Source organism: Eleutherodactylus coqui, chromosome 5 (genome assembly GCF_035609145.1).
Source record: "Eleutherodactylus coqui strain aEleCoq1 chromosome 5, aEleCoq1.hap1, whole genome shotgun sequence".
In the NCBI taxonomy this organism is placed as follows: Eukaryota; Metazoa; Chordata; class Amphibia; order Anura; family Eleutherodactylidae; genus Eleutherodactylus; species Eleutherodactylus coqui.
The window spans coordinates 273,114,557-273,128,824 of record NC_089841.1 but is presented as its reverse complement, the minus strand read 5'-3'; the positions used below and the strand labels follow the sequence as shown (position 1 = coordinate 273,128,824).

Sequence of the window (14,268 nt, the reverse complement as noted above, 5' to 3'; positions counted from 1 at the left end):
CTGAGCTGAAAGCACTCTACATGTGCATTAGCAAAGCAGCCTAGGCAGGCAAGAAATGGTCCTCAACAAAGGACCGTGGAAATGTCAGCTCTTGTGTTCATCATCGGCTTTATGTGAAGGCCAAATAAAGGGCTCGGGGCAGAGAGGACATACTCTGGGTGCACAGTATTAAAAACAACACCTCTGTCCCGGTGAACAGAAGCCTGCGATCACCGGGAGCCGGTAGAGGGCCGGCCTGGTCGGAGCGTTTCTGTGCCTACTGTGAGCCAGGAGCCCAGCGTGACGGTGGCTTTATTACCGTCATCTGTGTCATTTGTCTTTGAGCAGGAACACGCCGTCGTCCAAAATCTGTCAGGAGACCAAGTTCTTTTCCAGCCACAACCCTGTCTTTATACGAGGCCGACGACTCGCTTTACTACTTTGTATTCCAAGCTCTTTTTTTGTTATGTTTTCATGCTTTAATAGTAAAAAATCCCTCTTCTGTTTTCCGATGTTTGATAAACCAACAGAAGACAAAATAAGGGAATTGCAGAGTAAATCTACGGGGTGGAGGCAGCGCCAACCACCCGTTTTATCTGCTTTCATCTGCTTCCCAATGTGTACAATTTATAATATCTAATAAAGGGTAATTTAACAAATTTGTCAGTCTGCAAGGAGCTCTGAGTTTTTGATTTAAATGCAAATTATTTCTAATCCTTGCTCCTTGCTTAGACTTTAATATGAAGAGGAGTTTTGAAAAAGTGCCCCGCTAAATTGTTCTCTTGTATTAATTTTACATTTTAAAAGTTACCTTGCCGGGGGCAGGGTTGGCACGACTGGATGGTGAGGATAAAACGCAACTGCCCTTAATTAGTGTTTTCCCCCATGTGATCAGAGAGCTGATGAGGGTAATAATGAGATGGGAGGTTCATTTCCGATATTGCTGGGCTGATTTCTAGTCCCTTCCTGCTAGGGAGCCGGTCTATGTAGCGTTGCCCCTCCGTCCACGCACTCTTTGCTCACCGGGCTGCAGACGTCCGGCCATAACCGCAGACGTAGGAGGCAATGCACTCTTACAGATATTGCTGAGAGCATGTGGATGCCAGCGGGACGGCAGAAGAGGGAAGCTTGCTGAATCTCCTGAAGTGTTACATGGACATACTGTGACGGCTGGATCATAACCTCTGGCGCCTGGCATCGCTGCTCCAAGACGTATGCCAGCTGTGTATGTAGAGTATTTCATGGAGCAGGCATCGGAAGAGTCACATCTCTACTCAACCCACAATTCATTTATTTTTATTTTTTTTTTAATGTTGCCTTTGAATGACCATCATTCCTAATTCGAAAATCACTTGAAACCGAATGGCGACATTGTAAGGTTTAATAGAGCAAGCAGATCGGCACTAATACCAAAATGATACCAAATAAAGATGACCAGAATTGATTTCCCATTAATTTCTTACTTTGAAAATCGTCTAGCAAAAATCCCAAGGGAAAATCAATGTTGCAGTGAATGGAGCCTTCATTGAAATGCATGGATTCAGCTTTCAGGCAGGTTAGCGCTTTGCATTTCCGTCTCAGTCATATGTCTGAACATTGTGCCTTTAAATGTTGCATCTGCTTTCATTCTCCGAGTGTCTCCCCATCTCTATTAAAGGCTGCAGTATCTGCTCACACTATCAGGCTGCATTTCCAGGGGCCATCAATATGATCCTACCCATCGTGCAGAATTGCCACTTACAGGCCCAGTGGGACTCTCTTTGTTAGCTGCAGCAATCTCCATTTAAATAGAGATCAGACGGATGAATTCTTCACACGGAAGGGAGAGACAAGTAACTTTTTGGCATAAATGTTTTTTCAGAGAGGTGATAATCTGCAGCCCTGTACTGTCCTTAGGTACAAGCCTCACCAAAGCGGAGAAGGCCGTCTGCGCTGCGGCGGGCGCACAGGAGGCCGTCCTGCCCCTCCATCAGTGACAATGACAAAAGTACATAAAAATGTTAAGGAAAATTTTTAGATCAGTTACATTTGGACTTGAGAAGAGCTAATTTAAGGATCACTGAGTGTCACGGATATTGGCCGAATCTTGGAGGTGCTTTTTTTTTTTTTTTTTTTAAGAAAGTCACATGACTGGAATTCATATCAGGTCATCGTGTAGATACTTTCTACATTAAGTCCCAACTGCAGTGTTTATAATTTTGTAACTTTTGGTCTTCTCGGCCCCTTCCTATGAACTCCTAGTGTTGTTGGGTATGGGCCTCTGTGCCGCTGGGGTTAGAGCTATGAAGTTCCCCATCAGGCTCTACGCATTGTGAAGGACGACCTTCTAATGTTCTAGAGGTTCATGAATTATTCCCCATGCTTCCCAGCTAAGTGTCAGTGACCCGGCCAGCGACTTCACAGAGGGGGGTCTGTCACTGTTTTGTCTGGAGTTGTTTAAAAAGAGACTGACAGCTGACAAGCGTTCCTGTAGCGCTTCCCGCACTTGTCTCCTCTTGCAAACATATTACAACAAGCGTACCGTTTACGCCTGTCAATCTAGTCCGAATATATGAGGGGGACGGAGTGCACAGATTTGGAAGACTGAATGCAGTTAATTCCTTTCCTGTTTATATTTGCGTATCAATTAGAACAGCTCAGCGGTCAGGAAGATATCACCCACCGACTCTAATATGAGGAAGCCTGCTTATCCCACACCCATAGGTTCAGTAATCCATGACTACCCAGCAGAGGGCCATGTGTGACCGAGTAGGACTGTCAGGCACCCGTGTCACACAGTCCCGATGCTCTTGCTAATATTGTTACCAAAGAAGGAGCATGGCCATTCCAATCAGTAGGTCTCCCTGGCATGGACTGGAGCTCTTGGGGTTGGAAGGACACCGGCCTATAGAATGCACTGAGCAATAAACAGGACATGTCAAGAGCGACAATAACATTAGACTGCAACACGTCTGAAGACTTGTGGGTGTCCTGAGATGTCCTGGACTGCAGGGAGTTTAATATCTCAGTCTGACATTCAGGAAATTAGGATCTTTTGGTTTCAATCCACAATGAACAGTCATGATAAACCTCTCGAATGTGCAATGCTGAGCCCAATCCTCCGGATCTGAGCTCAGCGAGAGTTGGGAGGCTGCCGTTACTCCTTAAGGGATCGGTCAGACGAGCACATTCTTCACACATTGTAGGCATGGGGGTCAAAAAACGCACAACACGTTTAGAAATAAATCACGTGAGCGGAACTCACATGTCTTATCTTTTGCAGGTGCGAATTTTATTTGCATGTAAAAAATGACATGTGACCGCTTCCATTAGAAAGCATTGGTTCTTATAGATGCGAAGCGCAAACGCGCCTAACATGCGTGCACAAAAACGCTCATCTGATTGAGCCCTAAGGAGAGCACCTAGAAGGTGTGAGGAGACGTATAAGGCCATGCATGCTATTCTGGGAAATATGCAAATGGAAAGATGGAACAATCCCTCCGCAGCGCCATCTGTTCAGACGGACCAATATATGTGTGCGCTGAAAGAAATGTCCCTGTTGTTGGGTCCAGTGAAGATCTGTCGCTCCTGTACTAGGCATCTGTCTTATCTCTGAGGAGCTCTGATTTCAGATGTACGCTTTATTATATGTCATTGTTTTCAGGGACACCCCTCCGCTTCCAAACATGACTGGATACAGATGGATCTCTGAGTACTGATTAGTCTAGATCCAACCCATATATGTGAGGCGTCTCCAGAAGACCACCGCTGTGAGAAGACCAAAATTCGGGTGGTTTTTTTTTTTAAATCAAAGAAATGGTCTTTTGGAAAAGCTTCACCAGACGTGTATTTTATCAGCTGACGTCTCGGCCTCTTTGTTTGTACGGCCGACCCCTAGAAGCCATTTGGCACTGCAGTTTTGTTAGTTGGTCTCAAAAAGATTTTACCACATATGGAAGATACAATGTAGCAAGTGGCCAGATGGAGTCATAAATGTGTGTCTTCATAAGGTAACTGAGATCCTTAAAGGGGTTGTCTCGTGGCAAACCTCAAAATTTTACCTTACCCCATTCCCCCTGTCACCCCCCTGGCATAAAATAGCAAAGTAAAGTGGTTTTTAAGCCGCTTGCTACTTACCGATCCGACGAAATAAGGACTTTAAAAAATCTTCTCCCAAGATGGCCGCCGGTCCTTTCCCAGGGATGCATTGCGGTTTTCTCCCATGGTGCACCGCGGGTCTACTCCCATGGCGCACCATGGGCTCTGTGCGTTCCATTGCCGATTCTAGCCTCCTGATTGGCTGGAATCGGCACACGTGACGGGGTGGAGCTATGCGATGATGCGTAGAAGGGGCGGAGCCAGAACGCAGCTTGTGCCTGGACCGAGCAGAACGGGAGAAGACCGCACAGCGCAAGCGCGTCTAAAAAAGCAAGAAGACATCAGAATTAGACGGATCCATGGAGACGGGGACGCTAGCAACGGAGCAGGTAAGTGAATAACTTCTGTATGGCTCATAATTAATGCACAATGTACATTACAAAGTGCATTAATATGGCCATACAGAAGTGTATACCCCCACTTTGTTTCGCGGGACAACCCCTTTAAGAATGACGTATCCATACACAATAGTCATGGGAGAACCAAAATCCCTGGAGGGCTCCTCTGGGGTTTGACAAGTTAATTTAAGCAGTTTCTTCCAGCAACATACAAGCGCACCTACGCTACCTGTCCCGACGGCGGCACTCGTGTCCCGAGCCCTCGCAGGATCTACACACTGCCATTTCTCACCAGGGACATCTGTATTAACTTCTCTGTTCTCTCATTGTCTCAGGCTGGCATCCATTCAGAAGAGCCCTGAGCAAAACATTTTATCCTAAGAGTACCAGCCGCTGCAACGTGTAGTCAACAATTGTTTTTGCAGGTAATTAAGGCGGATTTCTTCTCTACCTGTCAGGGGCTCAAAACAGAATTGCTGCGACAGGCCTGACACATCTCTGCTAGCGAGGCAGATTTATCCAACTGGAAGTGCAATGGGTAGAAACCTCAAATTAATTGGTGAGGAAGCCCTGCTGCGAAAAACCGTCAACATCCCACTCTGGGATTTAACAGGGGGGACACAGAAATTTTGTCAAATTCATGCACGGAAAATCTTACAAGATATTTCAATTAATTTCTGCAGGAATAGATAGGTGTTCACATGGGAGACAGATGTACTTGTGAAGAGATGGAGATTGCTCTCTTCTCACCTTCATTGAGCAATGAGGAAAACCAAACAATTAACCCCTCTGTTTGTAAGGGTAAAATATATGAAATATTCATAGACAGGCTTGGGTGCTTCTAATATTCATGTGAAATTAATTCCTGAGGGCCGTCTATGCCGAAATGAGCATTTCAGTAACACTGGTTTATGACAGTACACTGCTGAGCTGGCACTCACGCCCATGGGTGCCGGCGAGCAAAATCAGATCTTTCTGTGGCTTGATGCATATTTATCCATGTCTGGGCCCCATACAGCCAAAGACCCTGGAACTTGGGCCCCTACCTCTCTGAGGGGACACATTTCGGCAGGGGCTTTGTGAGAGGATGGGTAGGAAAGGGAGAGAGTAGTAGGTGGCAGGAGCTCTAGTGCGAGGCGCAGTGGAGAAACAGTAGATGGCGGGAGCTCTGTGAGGAGATTGGGTACAGAAGCAGACAGCAAGGGGCAGAGGGTCTGTGGGCAGAGGAGGGGAAACAAGATCTCTTTTGCGCTCACAGTGGAAAGACATAGGTTTCCAGGTGCTCTATAGCAGGGGTCCCCAACCGCCGGTACGCGGACCGGGGCCGGGCCGTTAGGTGTTTACTGCCGGTCCGCGGCACCGCCGGGAACTTTTGTTCTAAAAGGAACAATCCTGCGGCCCCTTCAGCAGCGCTCTGCGCTCTCACACTAACCTGCTATAGTGTGAGCGCAGAGCGCTGCTGAAGGGGCCGCATATATTGTATTTCAGCCGCACTTCAGTAGCGGTGAGCGATTCCAACAACCTCATTGGTTGTTGGGTACACACCCCCCACACCTCAAACTGGGGGGTGTGTACCCAACATTCAATGAGGTTGCTGGAATCACTCTCTGCTACTGAAGTGCGGCTGAAATACAATGGTCCTTGCTGGTGTGGAAGCAGCTGCCGCAACCAATCACAAGGCGCCTTCTTGAAGCGCTGAGGACTGCAGCACCAAACAACAGAGCGTCCCACGAGTAGGAGGAAGAGCCGCCTCTGTGCAAGCAGCAGCAGCCTCCGCGCCTGTACACCTCTTAGGACCTAGGTCAGTTTTCAAGGTAATCCTGCCGGGGAGGAGGGGGGGAGATAAATTTTTATGCTGCCCTATGTGTGTGCTGGGGGGGGGGGGGGAAGTAAATTATATGCTGCCCTATGTGTGTGCTGGGGGGAGAAGTAAATTATATGCTGCCCTATGTGTGTGCTGGGGGGGGAGTAAATTATATGCTGCCCTATGTGTGTGCTGGGGGGGGGAGTAAATTATATGCTGCCCTATGTGTGTGCTGGGGGGTGGGGGATTAGTAAATTATATGCTGCCCTATGTGTGTGCTGGGGGGGGGGAAGTAAATTATATGCTGCCCTATGTGTGTGCTGGGGGGGGGGGAAGTAAATTATATGCTGCCCTATGTGTGTGCTGGGGGGAGAAGTAAATTATATGCTGCCCTATGTGTGTGCTGGGGGGAGAAGTAAATTATATGCTGCCCTATGTGTGTGCTGGGGGGGGAGTAAATTATATGCTGCCCTATGTGTGTGCTGGGGGGGGGAGTAAATTATATGCTGCCCTATGTGTGTGCTGGGGGGTGGGGGATTAGTAAATTATATGCTGCCCTATGTGTGTGCTGGGGGGGGGGAAGTAAATTATATGCTGCCCTATGTGTGTGCTCGGGGGGGAGTAAATTATATGCTGCCCTATGTGTGTGCTGGGGGGAAAGTAAATTATATGCTGCCCTATGTGTGTGCTGGGGGGGAGGGAGTAAATTATATGCTGCTCTATGTGTGTGCTGGGGGGGAGTAAATTATATGCTGCCCTATGTGTGTGCTGGGGGGGAGGGAGTAAATTATATGCTGCTCTATGTGTGTGCTGGGGGGGAGGGAGTAAATTATATGCTGCCCTATGTGTGTGGGGGGAGGGAGTAAATTATATGCTGCCCAATGTGTGTGCTGGGGGGGGAGTAAATTATGTGCTGCCCTATGTGTGTGCTGGGGGGGGGGAGTAAATTATGTGCTGCCCTATGTGTGTGCTGGGGGGGGGAGTAAATTATGTGCTGCCTTATGTATGTGCTGGGGGGGGGAGTAAATTATGTGCTGCCCTATGTGTGTGCTGGGGGGGAGTAAATTATATGCTGCCCTATGTGTGTGCTGGGGGGGAGTAAATTATAGGCTGCCCAATGAGTGTGCTGGGGTGAGGGAGTAAATTATATGCTGCCCTATGTGTGTGCTGGGGGGGAGGGAGTAAATTATATGCTGCCCTATGTGTGTGCTGGGGGGTAGTAAATTATATGCTGCCCTATGTGTGTGCTGGGGGGGAGTAAATTATATGCTGCCCTATGTGTGTGCTGGGGGGGAGTAAATTATATGCTGCCCTATGTGTGTGCTGGGGGGGAGTAAATTATATGCTGCCCTATGTGTGTGCTGGGGGGGAGTAAATTATATGCTGCCCTGTGTGTGTGCTGGGGGGGTGTAAATTATATGCTGCCGAGTGTGTGTGCTGGGGGGGGGGGGAGTAAATTATATGCTGCCCTATGTGTGTGCTGGGGGGGAAGGAAGTAAACTATATACTGCCCTATGTGTGTGCTGGGGGGGGAGTAAATTATATGCTGCCCTATGTGTGTGCTGGGGGGGAGTAAATTATATGCTGCCCTATGTGTGTGCTGGGGGGGAAGGAAGTAAACTATATACTGCCCTATGTGTGTGCTGGGGGGGAGTAAATTATATACTGCCCTATGTGTGTGCTGGGGGGGAGGGAGTAAATTATATGCTGCTCTATGTGTGTGCTGGGGGGGAGTAAATTATATGCTGCCCTATGTGTGTGCTGGGGGGGAGGGAGTAAATTATATGCTGCTTTATGTGTGTGCTGGGGGGGAGGGAGTAAATTATATGCTGCCCTATGTGTGTGGGGGGAGGGAGTAAATTATATGCTGCCCTATGTGTGTGCTGGGGGGGAGTAAATTATATGCTGCTCTATGTGTGTGCTGGGGGGGAGGGAGTAAATTATATGCTGCTCTATGTGTGTGGGGGGAGGGAGTAAATTATATGCTGCTCTATGTGTGTGCTGGGGGGGAGTAAATTATATGCTGCCCTATGTGTGTGCTGGGGGGGAGGGAGTAAATTATATGCTGCTCTATGTGTGTGCTGGGGGGGGAGGGAGTAAATTATATGCTGCCCTATGTGTGTGGGGGGAGGGAGTAAATTATATGCTGCCCTATGTGTGTGCTGGGGGGGAGTAAATTATATGCTGCCCTATGTGTGTGCTGGGGGGGGGGAAGTAAATTATATGCTGCCCTATGTGTGTGCTGGGGGGGAGTAAATTATATGCTGCCCTATGTGTGTGCTGGGGGGGAGGGAGTAAATTATATGCTGCCCAATGTGTGTGCTGGGGGGGGGAGTAAATTATGTGCTGCCCTATGTGTGTGCTGGGGGGGGGAGTAAATTATATGCTGCCCTATGTGTGTGCTGGGGGGGAGTAAATTATGTGCTGCCCTATGTGTTTGCTGGGGGGGGAGTAAATTATGTGCTGCCCTATGTGTGTGCTGGGGGGGAGTAAATTATAGGCTGCCCAATGAGTGTGCTGGGGGGGGGGGAGTAAATTATATGCTGCCCTATGTGTGGGCTGGGGGGGAGTAAATTATATGCTGCCCTGTGTGTGTGCTGGGGGGGTGTAAATTATATGCTGCCGAGTGTGTGTGCTGGGGGGGGAGTAAATTATATGCTGCCCTATGTGTGGGGTGGGGGTGGGGGGTTAGTAAATTATATGCTGCCCTATGTGTGTTTCGGGGGGGGTGGAGTTAAATTATATGCTGCCCTATGTGTGTGCTGGGGGGGGGGCGGGGGTTTGGGAGATTATATACTGCCCACTGCCCTATGTGTGTGCTGCCAGGCAGGGGGAGGGATATATTATACTGCCCTACAGTGTGTACTGCCAGGACATTCTAAATGTCATTAATTAAATAACTATGCACTAAACTCCAACCCCCTTCATAACCCCACCCCATATAACCAAAGCCCCGCCCATGTCCCGCCCCACCCTGCCGGGCCTTGTAAAAATGGTCTTGCTTGAAGCCGGTCCCTGGTGCCAAAAAGGTTGGGGACCACTGCTCTATAGGGTATGGGTGGATACTGGGTTGGACATAAGATGGCAGGGGCTTTGTGTGGGGACCAGGGGACACTGTGATACAAAGTGGCAGGGGCTTTCCGTGGAGAGGAGAAGGCAAGCGGAAACCGGTGACCGAGGTTCTGTGGAAGCCATGGGGTGAGACAGTAGACAGTTCTGTGAGGGTCAGCAAGGAGACAGTAGGTGGTAGGGGGTCTGAGGGGGCATCAAGGAGACAGTAGGTGGTAGGGGCTCTGAGGGGGCATCAAGGAGACAGTAGGGGCAGTGATACTGTGGGGGACATCAGAGATCTAGTAGTTAGCATAACTGATAGGATATCTGGGAGATGGCAGAGGCTCTGAAAAGTCATCAGGGCTACAATAGTTGGCAGGAGCACTATGAGCAGCAGCAGAGATACAGTACATGGCAGGAGCTCTAAGAGGGGCATCAGGGAGACAGGTGGCAGGGTCTTAGATGAGTCATCAAGAAAATAGTAGATGGTGAGGCAACAGAGAGATACTAGATGTCAGACGCTGTGTAGGGACAGTGGGAAGACAGTAGGACACACAGGCTCTTTGGGGGCATCAGGAAGACAGTAGGTGAGAAGTGACCTATGCAGAGGCAAGGGGTAAAGGGCATGGGCTTTGTGACGAGTATGGGTATGAAGGAAGCAGAAATTGGCTGGGGCTCTGTTGGATCAGATAAATATGAGTTCTGATTGGGAGTGACAAAAGATGGGGAGGGGGAACCCAATCTAGAAAAGGGTCTGTGGGAAGGGGGCAGAGTAGGTGGTAGGTGTACTCTGGGGAAAGGCACAATGTAGAATGGGCTCATTGGTCAGAATGAGATGGTTGGAACGAGTAAATGATGTGATGTCAGAGTGTCGGACTGTTTATACAGCGGATACATCGTTGATTCGTTCAAACAAGAAATTGTTCAGTCATTCACATTAAATATAAATGAGAGTGACTGAACGATCGGCATTTAACCTGAACCATTAGTGATGGAGCCAACGATAAGTTTTATGCCTACAGGAAATGAACGCCGAATAAAAAGCGATTTATTGTTCGTCCGATTGTTTGAACAACTTTTGTGTAAAAGGGCCTTCAGGCTATGGGAAGATGTAATGGAATTGTATCCAACATAAGGCTGTGATGAATGCCACTGTAGACGTACAGAGCGGCATACGCCAACCATAGGCTTTAGACCTAGTTACGCTATACATTCAAGCAGCCGTCTCACAGCTTGGGAAATGGTTAATGGATAAGAAGATCAACTATTGGCAGCAGAGGGGTAACTTGAAGCTCCGGGGCCCCAATGCAAACCTGTAACAGGGCCCCCAACTATAATGCTTTATTCATAGTACTGGGCTCCCTATATGGGGAAGAGAGGCCTTATGGGCCCCCAAGGCTCCGGGGCCCGGGTGCAACGGCATCCCTTATAGTTACGCCCTAAGTCGGTTATCATGTATATAGCCTATTCATTCTCAGCAAAGTTTGTTTCAAAATATCGCCTGATTCTCTGTTACCAATGACGCCCGATTGCAATCGGTGTAACCTATATGGCGGATGAACCATTTCTCTTAATCTGTCACTTCAGACTCTATAGAAGGAGTTCAGTCGGGACGGTAGTGACATTTTGCCCTAAGATATTGCATGGCACGACTCGGCATCTTCAACTGGTTGGAGCAATCTGCTGTATTTCACCTATTTTGCACCAGACGGTAAATCGACCAACACAAGTGTGTGCCATGTGAAGCAGATACACAGAAGAGCACGTCTGCCAATGGTGAAGAACAACCGCCTATTACATGGAACAATGATTTATTGACATTTTCCCTCTCTGCACTGCAGATTGGGAATGATCGCTCTTGTAGGATTACCATGCGCTTAGTGATGGTGTATAAATATAGTGCCGTACGGCTAGTCATGTGATTTGTCAGGCATTGTTCACACTCTACAGCTATGTCATGGCTACTACATGCATTTTATAGGGGAACCTAGAGCAAATCCCAAAAACAGGAGGGTGCAGCTACCACAATGTGACAATGGGCTATACACGTTGTATATTCTACAATAGAGAGAATAGCACTCGCTATATCACACATTGTAAGAAGCCTTTAGTGAATGATAATCCTATGTCTGTCATGTAGCGTGGGGCCTGGGGCGTGGCTGGGGCTGGGCCTGGGGCGAGGCTGGGGCTGGGCCTGGGGCGAGGCTGGGGCTGGGCCTGGGGCGAGGCTGGGGCTGGGACGGTGGGGCCTTAGTCCCGGGTACTGGATGCTTGGGTGAAGTCAATGAACCATTCTGACTGTGCAAGGGTATTTCAATACAGAGCTAGGGCAATAGACTGGAGGTTTTGCCCACATAATGGAAAACCTAAGTATGACTTAATGAACCTAAAAAAATTCACTCTCCAGTATTGTGGGTCCAGTCTTCTGTTTTTGGTTCAGCTGTATTCTTTTTCTGATTTTGGTTCAGCTATACCAGAATGTATCTACCTGATGATATTACATAGTATTTAACGTTGCTGTTATTCTCTATAGGTTCCATCATGGTGACTACACGGTGGATGTGAGTATCAATGACTACCTGGATATTTATTGCCCGCATTACGAGATTCAACTCCCAGCAGATAGAATGGAGCGCTATATACTCTATATGGTCAATTACGATGGCCATGCCTCCTGTGACCATCGTCAGAAGGGGTTCAAAAGATGGGAGTGCAACCGACCGGATTCTCCTAATGGACCATTGAAGTTTTCAGAGAAGTTCCAGCTGTTTACGCCTTTCTCTCTGGGGTTCGAGTTTCGTCCTGGACATGAGTATTATTATATTTGTAAGTATCGGTGAATCATGGAGTGTAATAATGTCCGTACCGCCGAACTGATGTATTCTGTCTCCAGGAGAACGTAGAAATAAGAAGTGGAGAGTGATTTGTAGAAAGATGAATATTCTTTAGGTATGAAGCTGCATGCGGTGATGTGATATGTACGTTACTGTGTACCTTACTGTAAGCGCTCCTTCCTGTTATGGCGATTAGAATTATTATTTTCCGGTAAGTGCCGCCGTATTTCTTGGCGTTCAGTAGAGCTGAGGAGGTTACAGAGATGCAGACATCTTATAAGTTACGTAACGTTCTTGCACAGAATAACTCTACATCTTCGTATGGATCTGGGTTTATATGGCTGATGTGAAGTCCTTGCAGGTTGTTAATACTCCCATCCATCATGTACCCCGGGGATATATTACAGATGACCTGCAACTCAAAACAAGTCCAACATAAATGGGAACAGAGAACCCTTCTCCATGTGGGCCTTACTTCCTCTGTGCGGTGAAGTGGATGCACACAATGTATATACAGCCAAGGACTCACCCCGAGACACTACATACCATTGGCTGTCCCATTCAGCTTTTCTCCTTCAGGCCTTTGGAGGCACTAGCTGCCCACCCAAAAGGCATTAATATGCTTTGAGCAAAATGTGGAATCCAACTTATTTATACATAGGGCTTTAAGAGGCTGCCCACTTCCTAACAATTGATGATCTATCCACAAGAGAAGTGATCAGTAGTTGATCAGCAGGGGTTCTGGGGATTTGCTGGGTGCTGTGAGTGTTTACAGAGCCAGAAGCTGACAGCTCCGTACACATGATAGTGGCCCGGGTTGGTATTGCAGTCACTATTCCCATTGAATGGGACATTGACTGGGAACAGTGACTACAATACCAGCCATGTGTACGGAGCTGTTAGCTTCTATACATTGACAACTGCCTGGTACACAGCGGATTATTGGGGGGCCCCAAGCAGTGGAGCAATCCTGATCAAGTGAACAACCCCTTTAATGCAATATTTACAGTCCCATTCCTTTATCCGCCAATACTCTAGGCAGTGATATACTGAGAAACAAAGCCCTAGTTGTTCTGTATTGCCATGTACAATGGATGTTCCTGCTCCGAGCTGATAACACATAATAGCCACCAGTCTGACAAGTTCTCTTTAAAGGCTTCCAGTAATTAATATTATTGATCCTTAAAGGGGTTGTCCCGCGGCAGCAAGTGGGGGTATACACTTCTGTATGGCCATATTAATGCACTTTGTAATGTACATCGTGCATTAAATATGAGCCATACAGAAGTTATTCACTTACCTTCCCTGCGCTGGCGTCCTCGTCTCCATGGCTCCGTCTAACTTCAGCGTCTAATCGCCCGATTAGACGCGCTTGCGCAGAAGGGTCTTCTGCCTTCGGCTCGGTCTGGCACGAGCGGCGTTCTGGCTCCGCCCCTTCTACGCGTCATCGCGTAGCTCCGCCCCGTCACGTGTGCCGATTCCAGCCAATCAGGAGGCTGGAATCAGCACACGTGACAGGGCGGAGCTACGCGATGACTCGTAGAAGGGGGCAGAGCCAGAACGCCGCTGCTGCCGGGTAGACCCGAAGGCAGAAGACCCTTCTGCGCAAGCGCGTCTAATCGGGCGATTAGACGCTGAAGATTAGACGGCACCATGGAGACGAGGACGCCAGCAACGGAGCAGGTAAGTGAATAACTTCTGTATGGCTCATAATTAATGCACAATGTACATTACAAAGTGCATTAATATGGCCATACAGAAGTGTATAACCCCACTTGCTTTCGCGAGACAACCCCTTTAATTGTACCGGGGAAATATTGTCGGAAACAATAAATGCAAATGTGCAGCACTTCTCAAAGAGCCTTCATTCTTCCCCTGAGATCACCACTAACATGATGTCCTCACGGCATATATTGTCTGTGATCCCCACATAATTGAGCGCCGGAGTGACTTCTGACCGTTTTCTGCGATCGATGGCCATTTTTTACTTTGTAACTTGGTCCTGCATAGGGCCATAATGGGGCAATGACAGCGCTAAAGAGTCAGGAGCAGAGGTGCGGCTGCCAGACGGGGAGCGCTGCCTTATGGGGCCGCTGGAAGACCCAAGGCTTGACTTCTAGTTTCC

General features: G+C 48.3%; 1 protein-coding gene across 2 annotated transcripts in view; it reads left to right on the top strand.

Annotated features, from left to right (window-relative positions):
• The window catches only part of EFNA2 (ephrin A2), a 229,709-nt gene that overhangs the window by 150,790 nt on the left and 64,651 nt on the right, over positions 1–14,268 (top strand). For both annotated transcript variants that reach the window (XM_066604718.1, XM_066604719.1), the window contains exon 2: positions 11,843–12,135. In XM_066604718.1, the coding sequence (XP_066460815.1) occupies positions 11,843–12,135 (293 nt within the window). The remainder of the gene's footprint in view (positions 1–11,842; positions 12,136–14,268) is intronic.